Source organism: Phalacrocorax carbo, chromosome 7, assembly GCF_963921805.1.
Source record: "Phalacrocorax carbo chromosome 7, bPhaCar2.1, whole genome shotgun sequence".
Taxonomy (NCBI): Eukaryota; Metazoa; Chordata; class Aves; order Suliformes; family Phalacrocoracidae; genus Phalacrocorax; species Phalacrocorax carbo.
Window position 1 is genome coordinate 31,117,844 of NC_087519.1, and position 19,093 is coordinate 31,136,936.

The 19,093-nt window shown below is 37.7% G+C and overlaps 1 protein-coding gene across 1 annotated transcript in view; it reads right to left on the reverse strand.

Annotated features, from left to right (window-relative positions):
- Window positions 1–6,121: 6,121 nt before the first annotated feature.
- Window positions 6,122–19,093, reverse strand: part of LOC104050678 (period circadian protein homolog 2-like) — a 52,582-nt gene continuing 39,610 nt past the window's right edge. The window contains 7 exon segments of the mRNA XM_064457323.1: window positions 6,122–8,533; window positions 9,606–9,756; window positions 11,418–11,610; window positions 12,142–12,328; window positions 14,744–15,591; window positions 16,990–17,250; window positions 17,515–17,688. Of these exon segments, the coding sequence (XP_064313393.1) occupies window positions 8,384–8,533; window positions 9,606–9,756; window positions 11,418–11,610; window positions 12,142–12,328; window positions 14,744–15,591; window positions 16,990–17,250; window positions 17,515–17,688 (1,964 nt within the window). The 3' untranslated portion in view covers window positions 6,122–8,383.

Here is a 19,093-nt window from a genome sequence, read left to right on the forward strand (position 1 = left end):
TCTATATATAGCCCAGGTGTCACAGTTCAACCCTAGTCTTATCTAATAGGCTTAGAGGTATGGCAACGCACAATGCTTGGAAGGCTGTGGATACATTTAATTACAGCAATTTACAGTAAATTTTGGCAGTCAGCTTCAAGTCAGTACTACGTGTGTTGATAAAGCATGTGAAGTTTGGGGAAGGCTGTTAGCATCCATGCTCCTGGGAAGACTCCTACAGAACAAATAACACTGATTTCTCTCTCTCACACCCTCCTCTTAATTAAAAAACAAATTTTGTATCTGAAAGTTTTAAGTGTCTTCTCTGGAAATGCTTGAATAAGCAAGTTAAACTGTATAAATCAACTAGGTGATAAATACCAACTCCATTTATAGACACTTAAAACACATTAGATCATGCTGCTGAGTCTCCTGGGCCTCATTACTGCTGGCTCATTCAGACGCAGGAGGATTTACATTATCCTGGCCAAGATATCCTGGCGTTCTTCTCCATTACTTCAGTTTGTCCCCTCAAAAGGCACTGTAGGCAGCATCACTGTTCAACAACTTCCTGAGCATTTGGACCCTTTGATCTTGTCAAATACAGTCAAGAAAGACTCTACCTGTAAAGCACTGTTGTCAGCGTAATGAGTAGAAGTTAAGACTATAAACTTCACAGGCCTATGAACACTAAATAAGGTGACAAAGGCAGTCATATATCACCTCATCAAACTAATTCTGCCAGTAAGTGAAATCTGTAAAACCATTGACAGTATGCAGTCTGGTTCACCCTTTCTGCTGTGAAATTGATTTAGGACTACAAACGGTTCGCTCAGATTGGGATATAGGCACCTTTATTTTGCTAATCTGTAGCTAATAGTCTATCAGACAAACTTTTAAAAAAAGAAAGAAAAAAAACCAAACAGATTTTCCTCAAAAATCCAACACAGAAATCCCTGAAAATTCTATTCCTTAAATTTAAGACTTAAGCATCACCTCATAATGGCAGAGTACATACAAGGAAAGGACCTTAGGTGGACTGGTAGGAGTAATAAAACAGTGCTATGTGTAAAGAGCTTTCATAATCAGTTCTTTATAGTTGATCTCATTTAAATTCACTGCTTATGTAACATGAGATAATTATTATTAAAAGAGTATTAAATATACTGCCTGAGTACATCCAAAGCTTTCGGAGCCTCCATTCGCAGTAGTTCTGTAACCACCTTTCGTATATGCAAAACTAAAGACAATGGAAGAAGAATTTCTAGTTCTTCACGTTATGTGGGAACCCTTCATTGCTGCCATGTGATTTCAGCAGTTACAAATTTCAACACCATTCTAAAATATATCTGTTTATATTTGGAGTTGTCTCTGAAGGAGGAGCGGGGGACAACTTCAAGGCAAAAAACACCAAACAAAAGCCTTCCAGCCTTCAGAAGCGGGTAGGGAGGTGGAGTTTAGAATGAGGTATGCATCTTCCTGGAAATCAGATCTGAACAGAAGGCACTCCTCCCCATCCTCCCCTTCCCTCCAGCCCTGCACAGAGCAGCTGGGACAAAGTCTTCACTATTCACAGGCAGGCAGCAGCTCTTCAGGACACGAAAAAGGAGGGGCTTGTAGAGACAACTGCATATAGACACTGGAAATAACTCCCGATGGCCACATTCTTCACATTGTCACTTCTTTCTGCATGGTGTCACACCATATGCTTTTTTTAAATGCACAAATTGCAATACTTAAGACACTGCTTTGGGCCCCAGGCTGGTAACTGAGTCTCTGTAGGAGGGCCTGAAGGCACAGGCAGAGCAGCCCATGAGCTTGCAGAGCTCAGTTTAAGGGCTGGGGTTGTTATCGACCCTTCCACGCTACTCTGGAGATCATCCTGCAGCCAGAGTGGTTTCGGGTCATTCCTTGATTTTCCATGCTCTGATGCTGACGCATATTTTTCTTCAACTCCATTATTTTCCTGGAGAGAGGGTGGTTTGTTTTTTTTTTTTTTTTGTTAGCAAATTAAAACCTCATTTAGCCTAAATGGGAAGAGAAACAATTCTAGCAGATAGCTATTACACTGCGCAATAAAAGAGTAAAATAAAGTTCACTTAAATATCATCTGATACTAAAATATACTGGTTGGTATAGTAAATTACACGTTCTGTTGCTGCAAGAGAAAAATAAAATGTTACTTTTTCTTAGAATTCTGTATTGGTGCAGAGACTAAGTACTTTTGGACTCTAGAAGCAACAGTACCTCTGCATTGCAGCTATCGCCTCTCCTAATGGCTTAGCACAAAGAAGTTGGTCTGCAATCTAACGAATGGTTTTCATCATAAACCTCTGGTTTAACTAAATTTAGAAATTCAACTGAACGATGAAAAAACGGTTTCCAAAAATATAGAAAAACAAGATTTGACAGTATTCAAAATTCAAACTGAAATTTAGGGAAGGTGGGAGAAGTTTATTAACACAAGCACAAGAAAAGCACTGAGCCCTATTTATGTACCAGCTTCAGCCTTTATATGCTCCAGTAATTTCATATATGCTCCCAACAAAACTGCACTTAAAAGCTGGGGAGCTGAAGCAGGAGCACAAGTCACAGCATACAGAACAGAGGGATGATTCAGATTAAATCATTAGTGTAAGTGCCTCTGTATAACCCACATGGCTTTTACCTGGGAAGTTGAAAGAACTGAGTCTGTCTTGCTAGGGCTCTGCAGAACTGAGCCACTCCAGTCCCAGCACTTGTATAAATTGGAGCAGAGGTAAGCACAGGCCACCCAACCCTTCTTCTGCTTCCTGCAGCCAAAATAATTAAAAATTAAAGCCAACTAGAGAAATGCATTTGCTGAATTTATCCAGCACTTCCATGACTGGGTTCCTGGGTTTTCTGGTTTCTTTTGTTTCCCCTGTTCAAAAAGGGCCATAGGAGATTTCCAAGGGAGTCAGCTGGTGACACAGAAGAGAAGCAGTAGACCTTACGTTAGACAAACGATAGCCAAATACATTAAAAAAACCCAAATACAGCCAATACGTTTAGACAGAAGTAGAATATTTGAAGTTGACAGCGCAACAGCAACACAAGTGGTTTGTTTTTAGACTATTATAACAATTAAAAGAGGGTAATAAATTCACTGTATTCTTACTGTATTAATACACAGACCATGGAGAGAGAAGTACGCCTTGATAAATCCTAGAATACCAGGAAGTTTTAACCCATCCTTATATTTGTCTCCTTCCATGTAGTTAAAACAAATGACGTGCAAACCACTATGGGCCTCTAAGGCTGATGGCGTAACAGCTCCCCCACCAAGCCATCTACCCCAGCCACAGCAGGTGCTTAAGAACTGTCTCATAACTCATTTCCTCATTCTGTATTACACAGAAATGATTGTACCCACCACTGGAAATGCATCACAGTTATGCCACAGCACCTGCTCATCTTGGTTAATGCAGTGCTGACAACAGGTTGGGGGGTTTTTTTGAGTTAGGTTTTTTGTTGTTGTGTTGGGGTTTTGTTTTTAGGGGTTGGTGGGCGGTTTTTTTGTTTTTAAAGGTGTAAACACATGTCCTGTGAGTAACACCAGAAGCAAAGGGCCTGCCACCTGAACTGCTCCTTTCAGAGTGCCTCAGGACATCGGACCTCTTTCATAATGTGTTCTTCAGCTAAAAAGCATTTTCTTTACTAGTGAATAGCAAGTGTTTTCATACTTCCATATTGTCCACTAAGGCTAAACAGCATTCATGTGCTACCACAGCAGCTTCTTTTTGTCTGCAACTACTAGATATGATCCAGAGCCAGAAATACTGTAGAATGAGACCCCATCACACACCCACTGCTACTGCACATGGCAGCTGATGTACCTCAGATTTTCAGCAGGTGCCAAGAGAAATACCCATGATTAGGAGTTCAGTTGTCCCAGTTTCTACCCAGCCTTACACTACTTCTCCACTTACAAAGCCTGGCAGAAGTTGGGGTTTGCAGGGTTTTTGTTTTGTTTTGTTGTTGTTGTTTTGGTCTGGTCTTGTTTTTTGTTTAAATTGCACCAGTGAAACACACTGGTTTGCAAAGTTAGGGATGGTACACAAGGAGTATAGTAAAAATACTGTCCTCTTCCACAGACCCCAAGAAAAAGGACCTGATGAGCTGTTCATTACCTCATTCAATAGACCAAATATATTTTCTCAAGCTCCTAGCCACTTGTGAGCTACTAAACACTGGAATTTCTGGAAATTACACCTACAAACGTTATTCTCCTTTTAAGTCATCTGTTTGTCACTTTGCCAGAAGCACGCAACTCATTTCACCATGTTCTTTGAGTCAGAGGTTTATCGATGCATTAGGTTCTTTCCACCCTTGCTATAGAGATAAAAGATCAAGGATCTTAATTCTCAAGTAAGGAGAGAATTTTTTTTTCCTCCAAATTTATGACAGCTGTTAAATGGACTAAAATCTGATACTTTTCAGTCATCCGCTTCCCCTTTCCAAGCGGAAAGTTTACATTCACATTCACTATCATTGGGCCAACAGCTCTTCATTATTAATTTTCTCATCATCTTATTTGAAATGCAAGCCACAGATCTTTCCCTTTACATCAAATATTGTCATAGCAACACAATAGCCCCAAAATACAAGAAGCTCGTAAGAGGAAAAACAGGGGTGGCAAAACTACCAAACATAATCACAGGACACCAGTGACACCTAGGGGCTACTGAGGTGGGAGAAAGTCTCTGACAGACTGTTCCCAACAGTTCTGCAGTGTAAAGCAAGCCATTATCTTTGAGTGCTGACAGAAGGCCCATCACCAAGGAGGAGTACATGAATACCTGAAGCCACATTTAACTCTTGCTCTTATTACATTTATGATTGCAAAACAATTACCAGAAGCAGAAATAACTGAAACATTAGCTAGTAATTTATTGCCTCGGCAGCACTTCAGTTCTCCCAGCATTATAGATCAACTATTAAAACTTACATCCAAATTGTAGCACAATACCTTCCCTACTGTGTTGCCACGTACCCTGCACACGTGCATGATACTCAGAGCTTTAGTCCTGTAAACTGCTTCAACAATACATCCCTCCTCTGCATGTTTTGCTAAGCAAGGAACCAAGGTGCTATTAGGACAAAAGTGTTTTCAGACTTCACATATACAGAACTGCTCATGTATTTAGGGTCAATTCAGAAGACTTCAAAGGGAGTTGGATGATGTATTGAACAAGCATGCTTTAAAATGCATGTCTCGGCAACAGAGTACCAAACACTACAATTCTACCCTTGGTGTGAAGGCAATTCACCTGTGTGGTGAACTGTTTTGTGGTCCAGAAACACCTTGATTTTGCAGCTCTCAAACATCTGAGTCTCTCATGACCAAAGTAGGGTTTGCACTAACTTGTTCTGTTAAAAAAAAAAACCAAAAACAAACAAAACCATAAACCCCTCAAAACACTGTCATGGGGAAAGAAAAAAAGAGACCTAATGAGGGTCTCATAACCTGAGTACCTCCTGAACTGGAGGGGCTGTCCAAAGCAGCATCCCACACCCACTAAACTACACCACTGCTCAAAGTGAGAAAACAGAAATCTTCAAGCCTCCCCACTCTCTCCACTCATCACAGTGTAAAACAAGAAATTCAACAGGAAAGTACACTAGCTTGAAGAGTTTCAGCAATCTTCAAAAGAGACAACACTTCACACCATGACACAAGACTAATAATCACCATACAAAGCAAATTCAAGAGGCATAACTGGAATTCTCAACCTCTAAGCTACCAGTATAAAACCACAGACAGCTGCAGGAGAAAAAGTATCCATAGCTGACATTAAAAAAAGGCAAAAAGGACATTGTGTCTTCTGGTGGTTTTGAACAACAAACACAGAGAACCCATCTGAATATGCTCTTCCAACCAGTAAATTTGTACATCTTTTCAGAACAACTAGTTAAAAATAAAAAAGATGCAGCCTTCCATTTGACCACCAAACTTACAGGTCAGACCAGCTGGCAACAATTTTACTTCAGGACAGTAAGCCACAACTAACTTCATAGCTTGCAAGTTCTTCAGTTTGAAATACCAGTTCACATACTATCAGTACTGAATATATTTTTGCTTCTTGCATGGAGTAGAAGGCTCAAGGAATAAAAAGGCAACTAAAAATATATCTGTTTTATTTACCAGTTTTCTAAAAAGCAAAGTCATAAAAATTAGTCACAAGTGGCAAAACCAAAATATATTGCACAGTGTACAGAAAACATCGTTGACATGTTGACAAAGTGTCATCACAAATAAATCATCTTACAACAGTTTGGAAAAATTACAGCTTCAGAATCTTATCTATAAATGGAGGCATGTAGATTTAAAGTTACAGGAAAATATTTTAATACCACCCTGTAAATGCAAACACTTTAAGGATGCAAGATTAAGTCCGTAAGTAAGCACATCCACAAAATGCTCTAAATATACTTTTCTCTTCCTTTCACTAAGTTATGGTTACAAGATGGTCATTAAAAATAAAAAAAAATAAAAAAGCATGCTAAAGCAAAAAAGTTCAAAGTGGTTGAGAAGTCCCTGAAAATAATTTGTATAATTATGATGCACTCCTTTTACATAAAGCTTTTATTTTTCCCAAACCCTGGTCCAATTAAAACTATTTGTGTTTACATGTAAAAATGGAATATATTTAATATGTTGGTATAGCTGCACTGTTCAAGTTATGATTAAAACACTTAATACATGGACTTCAACACCAACATCTTAAAATTTCTCATTCAGTTTATATTTACATATATAAATTTGACCTTGCTAAACTATTAAAGACAGGAATCAGATCTTGCTGGGTAGTGCTTCACACTACATTTCAGATACTTTTTAAATTGTGATTCTACTTGTTTCACAAGTTCACATTCTCTGCTACCTGCAGAACCTGTCTTCAATGCAAATTTCCTCATGACACTGTCCAATTAGTAATTAATTGCTTCACACAAATTTTTTATTCTACTATGCAAATACCAGTCACTTCTGCATGTTTTTGGTGATGTCAGATCTAGCTTCATCCTCTTTGTATGGAGGGAGAAATACTTTTATAGAATGAAAATAACTCTACATTTCCGTGAATAAAAATGTTGTCCTAATAAAGGAAATGCTTTCCAAGAAAAATATATTAAGACAAATGTATCAAAATTAATTGAATTTCTGTTTTTTACCCCGAGACCTACAGCTGACACCTAGCAATACTGCACCTAAATGTCCTTTAGCTAACCAATATATTAGAGTGGCTCTTTTGTGTTCTTTTCCCACATCCAACACGCATAAACAGCACAAGAACATAAGTACACATATTCAAGTCAATACAATCTCAGAGGCATTAAAATTAAATCCTTGACAGCAAAGGATTCCAGCCGCACTAAGTTTTAGATTATGCAATTCAAATATAGTGAAAGTGAACACTATTCTCAAAATTCTTTTTTTATAAGAACTATCCTCAAATGGCAAGAAATGTTCTAATCCTCTCTTGCCACATACAAGTTTGATGTTTGTTTAGCCGCATGGGAAAAAACTGATGGCCAACCTCTTGACAAAACAAATCAGAAATAAAGGTTAAAGTCATACCAAGCTTTGTCTAACAGTCACTGGGGCATATGCAGTCTCCTCTGTAGTCTTAGTTTATAAAATCTTTAAGCATAAAGATTTCTTGTGTGTAAGTTCTCAGAAATGATGCTTCAGGTAATAAACGGTTCACAGTATTGCAATGTTCATTTAAATAAGAGGCAACAAAGTTGTCAGCACTCATCTATACTTGCCGACACATTCACAGAAGTATTTTAACCCAAGACCATCTTACAAAATTAGTTCAACATTTCTCTTAGACAAAAAAGGTTCCTACATTCAAAACTATAGGAAACAAAGAGGATGGGATCAGCTGCTATGAGAAGGGCAAGTGTGAGTTGATTTGCCTGAAGGTTATTTCTTCTACTCTGCCGGACCACTTCAAATATTAAGAACAATGCTGAAGAGCCACTACGCAAAATGGCTAGAACAATTTATAATGCTGAATCATTACCAAAAGGAGATTTGAAGAACCATATTTATGTAAGGGGACTTTCAGTACTCATTAACCCACTCTACAAAAAACAGCAGGCAATGAAATTTTCCATAGTTCATAAAGAAATACTTGAGGCATAAGTGCAAAATATGAGTCTTTCTTTTTTTAAAGAAAAGCTATACCATCTTTAACAACGTCCTTACTGGGAAGAGATTGCCACCATTTAAAAAGAGATTCATTCACAAATGACTCTTCTAGAGCAAGAAAAACACATTTTTTTATGAACTGGATTCATCTTGCTGGATACAAGATTAAAATCTTTATGGATAACTGTAGTTTTGAAGCAGCTTTGAAAACAACAGGCTCAAAGACTATGTTTGTTCTTCACTGACTTGACTCAAGGAAACCAAGTTGTTTTCCCCGCTGTCTTCAATCATTTCATTAAGGTCCATTTCATGGATTTCTTCATCATACGATGTATAAAAATTGCTCTGTATATTGTCCTCACAAAAAATACATTCCTAAAAAAGAAAATTATAAAAACACTCATAAGTCAAAGAAAAATAAAAAACAAAAAAGCTTTTCCAAACAACAGTCTATTTACATGCAATTCCGGATTCCAAAGGAACCTTTACCTTTGTGTTGTGACTACCAAATATATTCCACTCCCCAACCTTCCCCCACACAATCCTTTTATAACATGTAATAAATCAATGCAAGTACCTGAGAACTCTACTGGAAGCACTTATGTCATAGATCATTTATAATGCTGACATTTTACATGCACTTCCAATCACCTTTTCCTCCATTTGATTGCTAGCCCTGCAGTAATACGTTCATGTCAGTTGCAGTGCTTAAGACACTAGAGCAACTGTACACTTACAAGTTGGATGCTATGGTATTAACATTGCAGTAACATTAGCATCAGGATTAGGATTCCACCGAAACTCTGTTACACTGACTCTTTAAATACTCATGTGCAAAGAGAGCCTCTGAGTTTGATCATTTACACGCAAAAATGCTACAAATGATGGACAGCTTAGGGAAAAGAATGCAATCAAGTATTTGTATGTGAATGAGTAAGATACACAAACAACATGGTTTTGGTTGGCGGGTGGGGTTTTTTGTTTCTGGTTTTTGTGGGTTGTGGGGTTTTGTCATTAATCCACTTGTAGAATCAAGGCAAGAGATGATAGTGAGAAGTCTGACAGAAAAAAATACAGTGTACTCCCATTAATTTTGTACCTCCTAGAATGCAATGGGCATGAGTTTCTGCACAAAAAATACAAGTTTTTATGTAGTGAGGTTTCTAGCTGTGTTGATAAATGATTTCAAACACATACACAGAAATTTAGAAACAGGAAGGAAATTTCTTATACTGTATTCACAATTGCTTTGATTTTCTCATTGAAAATAAGACTTATGGTAAATTAAATCACACCAGAAACCACTGCATGGAAGTCTGAATTGATTTTTTCTCTGCATAATTGACCAAGCTTTCATAGCAACGGGGATGGAAGAGTAACATAGGTAGGCAGCCAATAATTCAAGCATTGTTATACATGCGAAAGTAACTAATGCATTTAAACTTACAGAATTAGCAACGGTTTTTGGTAGTCCACCCTGCTGGATCCATGGATGAACTTCAATAAGCTCTCTTTTTTGTTCTTCTGTAAACTTTGGCTGTAGTTTCTGCATTTGCTTTAATTTTTGCTTATCTTCTTTTAAAACGGTTTCCAAATCTCTAAAATAAAATGTATTTAGAAACTGAGCATCAACAGTTTCTGGCCTTTATGCCTATATAAGGTTACACAGTCAAATACTAATATTTTTGAAGACTATTTTTGTTCTGGAATGTTAAGTTTACAAATCTTATTTTGGAAGAAAGTTAAGCGTGGTTATTTCAGCAGCTTTCTGCATTTGCAGACAATGTCAAAGCATCTCTGCTGGCTCATTGTCTTCAAATCCCATCAGTGGGAACATTTTTGTTAGAGCTATTCAGGCAGCACCACTGGCAAAACCACCAAGAACTGCAGTTTCCCTCTGCTGCTGCTACCGTAAGTTCCAAGCTCTCCTTCACTGGAAGGAGAACCCAAAACAGATGCTGGATGCACATACGAGATACTAAAGCAGAAGCAGCAAGATACGTTTAGGAAGGTCATCAGGCATGGATTAAACTGTAGGACAGAGGGGGAGATTTAGAAAACACTGCTCTATTTCAGCAGCCAAAGTTCTCTCTTCCCCATAATGTTCCACCTTGATTCACTTAAGAAAACTTAAAGAAAAACCCGCACCACAATTTACAAGCGGTATACCTCTATAAAGGATGACAATAGCAAGCAAGTTCCAAGAAACCCAGTACTATTTCTGTTCCTTACAGTGTAACTAAAACCAGGCTGGCTTTACACTTTTCTTAGGCATCATGCTCTGTCAGTGAGCTTAACTCTTATCATCACAATATCCTGTTTTATACTGTGGTCTCTTTGGCAGGCTTTGCTACTCTTACAGTCTACTGGAATTCTCATCTACAGATGTCAACCCTTCAGGCTACAAAAACTGAGAAATGCCAAGGTATTTTTAAATATAGGGGAAAAGCATGAAGTTCTTGCAATGTGTTCTCTATTTTTCCCCACCATCATCCCTGTGCTTCTGTATTTTGAAAGCTTGTTTTCCTTCCCTTTCAAAAGGTTGGTCTTTACTGACACTTCCTATTCCTTTCAAAATACCATTCACTGCTCCCAAGAAATATAAACAATATTAAAAAAAAGTCTGTAGACTTAGACTTGTCACCTTCCTTCCCCCTGTATCTGCTCTTTGCTACTGAAGCAGAGAAATTTTTTTCTTTTTTGTAAATAAGTTTTTTTTTTTATTAGAAGCCTTACAATTTCACCTTCTGCTTCCTTGTCCTATTCGAATGGGAATTTATGGACAAGAATGAACATGTGGAGGTTAACAACCCCAGGAAAAACCAACAGGCAGAGAAAGCAGTGTGCCACTGAATGTAGCATCTCAAGAACGACAGCCAGGGAGTAGAGACTTTCCATGGTACAGATCGTTAGATCTAAGTCTACTTGCCAGGATCTATTAATCATAATGCAAGGATTCTAAGCCGATGGTGACAAATCAGTAACTACAAAACCACTTCAAAAAAAAATATACACAGATAATTTCAACTCAGGTAATTGATCTAAAAGTACAGATAAACCTAATCAAATAATTTTTACTTTTTGAGAACTTCTTGGGTAGTATACAAAAGATAAAGAAAGGAAGAATTTTTCTTGACGCTGAGCTAAACATTAAAACCAATTTACTTCTATTGAGATAGAGATTAATATGCATCTTTCCTTCTGTACACCCTGCTCCCCCCAACATATACACAACATGGGACTACAACACAGGAATTACCGTGAAGGTATCTGGTAAGTCATCATAACTGTGTCATCTGTGTTTGCCATCAAAAGCCATATAGGATCCTGAAGGACATATTTAATGAAGTGCTCACTTTCTTCCATTTCTGCCTTCATTTTGGTTTTATGATGATTTTCTGAGGAATCAATACTCCCAAAGTACTTGCTGGTATGACTAGTTTCACTACTACCTTTAAAAAGAAATGTAAAGTTTTGTTATAAGTTGTCAAATACATAGATTATCTGAATGCTTTTGAAAACAGAGAACATTAATGTGAACTGAAAGTATAAATACACCACGATTTTATTTCATTCTTTTAAGCAGAAGGAACTTCCACCCCTAAGTAACTGCGTTGGTATTTTTAAAACTCAAATTCTCAAGCTAAGTCTCCATTAAATTTCATCAGAATAATTAGCTTACTTTAATTAAAAGCTCTGAAATGAAACAAGTAGTACAGCATTTTCTCTTCATTATTCTATCATACCTACATAATATCTTAATGCCTATTTTACACACTTAAAAAAGGTTCTATACTATAAATCAAGCACAGTAGAAAAAGTTTCATGTTATGTAATTAAAAAAAGAAAGAATAAACTATGTAATGAGGATTAAAGAAAAATAAAGATTTTTACATAAAGCACTTTTTGTTCCACAGGTGTTTGCAATACCTCATGCTCCAACTCTTCCAAAATGCTAAGAGAGTACTTGCTGCCAGTGTTACCTGTCCTGCTCCCTGACATGTCACAGCCATTGGATCCAGACCCCAGAGACTCAGCAGCTGCAGATACACCACTCCCTGAAGAAGCTGAACCGGTGCCTGAACATGCATCTTCTTGAAGTAAAATGTCAAGGAGAACACTAGACATGGAGAGTGCGTCACTATTTTGAGCATCCATTGGAGATTCAGCCTAGTGGTAAGAGGGGAGAGGGGAAAAATAAAATTACAAACCAAACCCAAACCACAAGGCTATTTCATCACTAATCATTTACATTTAGTATTAATCCATTTCACTTGATATTCTAATACATTTACACAGTTATACAAAGACAGACAACCACCAATAACAACCAATGCGAAGACCAGCTGAGGAATAATGAAGTGGACTGATAGGCAGACAAGTGGTCCTTCAAGTAAAACTGAAATATCAATTAATTTTCTCTTAAAAATACATATATATCGTTTAGTGAGGAAGTAGGGAAGCCATCTGCTATTCAATTTTGACAGCCCTGGACAAGTCATTATTTGCCCAAGCCACCTAAGACATACTAGCACCTGCTCTTAATATAATCTACCTTAAGGACATCTGCATCAACAGTCCATCACTGTTACTACTCCCAGTGCATGCTGAGAAGGAAGAAGGTGTTCTCAAATGCAAGCTTCCTAGGCAAGGTAATTTATGTTTTTAAGGGAAACAGCATTAACCATGTTGATTTCTAACATAAGCAGAACCTCACTGTGAGTCAGTTTGAAGATTAAACATTCGAAGTTAAGGTTGTCAGAACTTAGCAAAATACATAATAATGAAAAGAACTAGCTTTATCCTTAACACAATCCTGAACAAATGCCTGTAATGTCCTCATTTTCCAGTAAGTGATGAGGAAGTTACGTTTTGAGGTTTCTAAAGAATAGGAACTAACAGTTTGAGGAAATTCAACAGTAACAATTTTGCTGGCAAGTTCTTTTAAGTTTTATTATCAAGCTTCTTTTAATCCAGCAGAGGCATCTCAGAGCACACTGTAAGTTACAGACTGTCACACATGCACTGTTATACCACAACACGTCAGAAGTCCTTACAGAGGTAAGATTTCAGAGATGTTACGTAGTGCACAGAATACATTAGTCCAAGTATAGCACTGGATGCATATATCCCTGAAAATTTCTCCGTAAGTGGCATTTGCACAACTAGCATGATAGAGATTTTTTCTTTTAAATGAAAACCAAATGTATTTGTTCTCAAGATCATGAGATAACAAGCATGTAACAACACAATACGACAAGCTGTTACACTGTATCAATCAAATTTGGAAGTTTCTCTAGAAAAACATAGATATAACAAAATCCGTTTCCCTCTGTTCTCCCTCCATTCATCCCCCTTAAGGACCAATATCAAGAATATTAGATAAAATAAATTACCTGCGAACTAACCAGGGAGGGAAGTTTAACATGGAGACCTGAAAGTTCACCATACTGTAGGGAACAAGCATTTTCACAAGTTTTTCCTTCCTCCTCCTTTATAACTTCTAATGTAGATACATGCTCATGACTCACTGCACAAAGTCATCTGATCAGCTGCTAGCATCAACACTAACAATGTGTTTTGCTGACTACTTACAGTAGTTTAGATCTCAGATATGCCTAAAGGTAAAAGCCACCCCTTCCAATACCCGCTTTTGTTTTATCAGCAGCGAACCCAAGTTCTACTTGCACCATTAGATGCAAAGACCAATTACAAACCACAGCACAAGAAGAACAGGAGGGAGGAAGCAGCCAGTCTAAAAGGTTTAGATTGCAACTCCATCCCATCAGTGACTTGCATTTACCAAGATACTCTGCAGTGCCTTTAGAAAACACTAGTATTAGTCTACATATATCTGTCATAGAAACATTTACAGACATATTACTCCACCTGAAGCTTCTATGAGGTTGGTTGTTAAACTGATTTGTCAAATTTGAATGAGCCAGGAAATAAAAAAGTTACCAAACAGCAAAACAAAAAAAAGTTACTATCTGAAAGAAGTAATTAATTTTTCCTTTACTTTGCTTGTTTGTAAACAAAGATACGATTTTATTTAAAATCAGCTTCTTTCAGACCACTTTGAGATGGTTTTCCCCCTCCACACAAATTCATTAACCCAAAACTTTTTGCTAAAAATAATGCTTGTATTATTTTAAATCTATTTCAGTACTTTTCAATGGCTTATCCATATTCATATTTTAAAAAGTGGAATGAAACTCTTTCAGGATGTATTTCCAAGCTTCCTAGTGCAACTTTAGACAAACAACAACTGGGTGGTTTCAATTTTTAAAGGTTAAGACTTTTCTAATGATTGGATTTCATGCTTTATTCAGTCTGCTGAAGTCTGAATTTATTAATTACAATTGTGAGTCCATCTCCTGGCATTATATTGACAAGTTACTGTCTATCGTTAAAAAAACAGGTCCCACAAGTGAAAGGATTGAAAACAATGTAGCAGAGACAAGAAAACTGGGAGGGGTGGGGGAAGATCCATTTTAGGCATCTCTACATATTAACAACTTCAGATATGTTCAAGAATGTGAAGACTTGAAAAAAAATAATCCCCAAACCCATCAGCATACTTACTGGTAAGGATCCCTTCCTACTACAGTTGTCAGTTGTCATGATTTTGCCTATGGCTCCTTCCTCACTTAAAGCTCCATGTAAACCCACAGGAGCTCCACTTTCAGCAGTTTTTGTAGTTTCTTCTAACTGTAGAAGATTCAGAGGGGAACTACACCTTGACTGGAACAGAGGTGGTGAAGCCTGGTCTTGAGGACCCACTGACTGTGGAGTGCAGGAACGGGATGGCTCATTTCGTGGCTCTGTGACAGGAACCTTTTCACTCTCTGCTGGTGGATTATAATGGAATGGCTCTGTTGGAAAGAACGCCTGTTGTGGGAAAGGGCTGGGTGCAGTGAATGGTGGCTGCGTTGGAAATACTGTCTGTGAAGAGAAAGTGGAATGAGCAGGGAAGTTGGGTTGGCTGTGGTAAAGCGTTTGAGGTAAGTTACTGTTCACCTCTGGGTAGACGTAGTTGGGGAGTACAAGAGCTACGACAGGTGTCATGAGGGGTGCAGAGAACTGGGATGGTTGCATAGGGCAAGTATTTCCAGAGTCTGGCAACTGATTAAGACCAGAGAGTGAAGTCTCAGGAGCTGGTGGTACGGTCCCTGCTGCTGGGAAAACAGGAAGTGGATATGCAGGCATAACAGTGGGGAAAGACATCGCTGAATAGCTCGCTTGTGAAGTGTCTGATGGTGACCAAGCAGTAGTATTTAAACCTTGAAGAGGGAACCGATGGGGGAATTTAGTTCCCGAAGCTGTACTGTCTGAAGACTCTTGTGGTTTAATGCGTTTTGATTTCCTGTTCTTTCCACTTTTCTTCCAAGGCTGATCCATTCCAGAAGTGCCATTTCTTTGTCCACGACTGCCTGGAAAAAAAAAACAACAAACCATATCAGGAAAGATCCTACTTGCAATCTGATGGAACCCTTCCACCATGTCATCCTTAGAAGTTGCTCAAAACCACAGTTCTGGAGTTAGCCTATCCAAATGGAAGCATCTGAGAAGGGATCACAATCACTTTTACATCTAGACAAGAGCTGAGCTAACTAGGCAATGAAAACTATGCTGACACACCACAGAAGAAAAAGAGTAGCAGTGGATCAGTTCAGGCTCCAATGTGTATCACCCAAACAGCACAAAGCTGCAAAACTGGGGCTCCCAAAGGGGCAAAAGTTTTAATTACTCCAGCAATTACAATGAAAGCAGTCTGGGACAAGACAGAAAGCATTTCTAGAGAGTTACGGTCATGCAGGTCCATAACTGAAAAGGTAAGGAGAAAAGTAAAAAAAAAAAAGCAGGAGAGAAAGTACATATAAATAAAATAATTTCCTGAGGGGAAAAAAGCATGCTACCTTTAGAACCTTATTTTAGGAGAAGTCTGCACAAAGTGACTCTTCCCTAGGTGAAGGCTATGAGTTTATCTGAATACAGATAGGAGGAAATGCATAAAGTATCTTCTGGCACTAAAAGCTGCTCAAACTTAGTTTGTCTAAAGCTTGTTTAGGTAGGCTGAACATTTATTGAATATAAAGAATGCAAGGGGATTAAAGAGTTCCAGAACAGGTTTTCCTAAATCAAGGACCTGCATAACTATTTAAATAAAAAATGAAAGACAAGAATCTGCAAAAAAATGCTTAGCAGTGCCTGACTTCTGTTGCAAGTCAACTGAGAACTGAAACTGGAACAAAGTCTGATAAGTATCAAGCACATCTGAAAATGCCATCCAGAGTTCCTAGTCCTAATAAACAAAACAATCTCACTATTATGGCTAGTCTATGCCATTTCCATCCCACTGATAACATTATTAACTTAAAGACAATCAAACAATTATCAGATTGTTTCACTGATTATACAATAGTGGAACAGGGGAAACTGGATGTAAAGGAAAAGACCACAAAACTGAAAAAAGAGACTGAAAGACAGAAGGAAAAGCAAAGCAAGGGAATACAAACATAGGTAAAGTAAAACAAACATGCTAAAGCATGTTTTTTGTCCCTGGAAAGTAGATGCATGACAGTAGTACAGAGAACAGATAAAATTCAAAACACTAGTTACTAAAGTCAGTTATTACATTACAAGCTATATTCGACTCTCAATCTTCAAGCAAGACTTATCAGAAATAACTTTTCTGTGGACTTTAAAAATAGCATGTAACCGTCACTATTCACAGTGGCCCCACAATACAGCTAAAAATGCAAGTGTCCTCTCCACAGGATTTACTTCCTACATAAATGCAAGTTTTATCACAAAAACTATTGACATACCACGTTCACCAGGCCGTCCTTTTGGTTTATCTTGTAAGTAGTAATTGCAGTGGGATTGAAAAATATTAAATCTCTTGATTTCTTTAAACTTATTCAAAAAGCTCTGCTCCTCTTTTTGCGTATGCACTGCAAGGACTTCCTTTGTAAGTCCCAGTTTTTTAAATGGCTCCTTTTCTTGATTTACATGTGCAGAGCTGGATGGAGGGACAAGAAGTTGGCCATCTAAGAGTTCTGCTCCACTTGTACCATCTTCTATCATTTCTACAGAAATAGGAGGAAAGAAATAAACCAAGGTGAAGAAAAATAAAGCTCTGTATATGCATTTTTAAACTGTTACAACTCTGTAATAATTTTGCCGTAAGTTTAAGATACAAATTCTGTCCCTATTTATTCCATTTCCATAGGAACGTTTTAGCTGTAAGAAAATGTAAGTCACAAGCAGACGCTAACAGCTGTTTACATGTCTGAAGTTTAAACTTGCTAGCAATCACCATTTTGGAGAAAATTTATTAGCAAAAATCATACCTAATTCAGGTTGTGTTTTTTTGTCTCCAACATGAACAATGGTGCTACTGTAGCTGCACTGACTTGTGAGAGACACAACACTTTCAGGCTTGCCAGGTAAAGCCAAAGATGTTAAATGAGCACCAACCACTGGGGGACCGTTTGATTTACCAGACGCCTTCAACACAGCAGAATCTATGAAAAGAAATAAAGTTTAGTTTACTGAACATAAACAAGAGTGAATACAAGTTACATGCTGCTAGGGTTGCAAAACAGTAGAGGCTAAACTGTGCTTGACAAGACACAGAATGAACATTTTACTTTATGCATTCCACCAAGGTGGTTTTTAGAATAGAACTACTTCTGAGCAACCAAATCCAATCCTCTACTTTCACATACAGCCAAACCAAACCTTTTCATTTAAGAACTTTTTGCTCTTTTCCTGGTCTTCACTCTCCTTTCACGGCATAATTTTGGAAGAAAGTTTCTAGCCTCTTCCAGCCTAAGTCCCACCCAGCTCCCCTAATGTTGTATGCTAATCTCTGTCCTTAGCTGGTTATCTTAACAGCTTTGCTCTGAGAATCCACCTATTAAAATTTTCTCACCTGAATGCTATGCACAATAATCCAGCAGAAGTCATACCAATGCTTCATAAACCAGCATTAAAACTTTCCTTCTCTAGTAGGAATAGTTGCCATAACACATATTTAAGACCTACAGTTTGCCTCTTCCCTGACTAGATTATGCTTTGTCATACAACATCATTCTCAGTCATCAGCGCACCAAAAAAGCTAGTGAACCCAGATCTTCTCCTGTCAGCTAGAACTGCATAGACTCCAAATAGCAGCAGAAATTGTTTTCCTAATTGCATGATGCTAGATCCACCATTTCTTCCTCTCTAGTTCTCAAAGCATTTCAATTCCTTCTACAGGACACTTTTTTCCTATGTATACTGACACCTTCCAATTTGATTTTAAAAGCTACATTAGAACTTCTTTTTGAAGCTCATCAAAAGGAAATATAGATAAGATTATTCCCAAGATCAATTTTTGAGAAACTCCACTAGACAATTCCCCCTCAGCCTCATATAATGACAAGGTTGAATCAGCAAGTATGTCATTTATGTATAGTTCTTCACCAATCTCACAATTCTTGTACTAGCCAACAGTTATATTCTTCACTTCAGTTCCCCATTCAGACAGGGTCTATATCAAACACTATACTTAAGTCCTAAAAAATTAAGTTAATGTTTGTGCCTGCAGCAAACTTTTTGGATAGCTCGGTACATATCTATCTGTCTATATATGTATGTACGTATGTATGTATAAACACACATATATATATATATACACACATATAATCCCCAGTAATTCCCATCTTATTTTCATGGCTAGACATTCATTTCAAATGGGTTCTTGTGCTTCACACAATACAGAGCAGTGCGATGTTGCATTTTACCCTCTCTTCTTTTTTCTTTTTCATGTCCACAAGGAAGAAATAGTGTAATATACATATTTTCATTGCAGTTAACTGCCAGGTTCTTCAGCTGGTTGTTCTTACAAGTCCCAACTGTGAAACGAACTTCTTACATTTGATAATG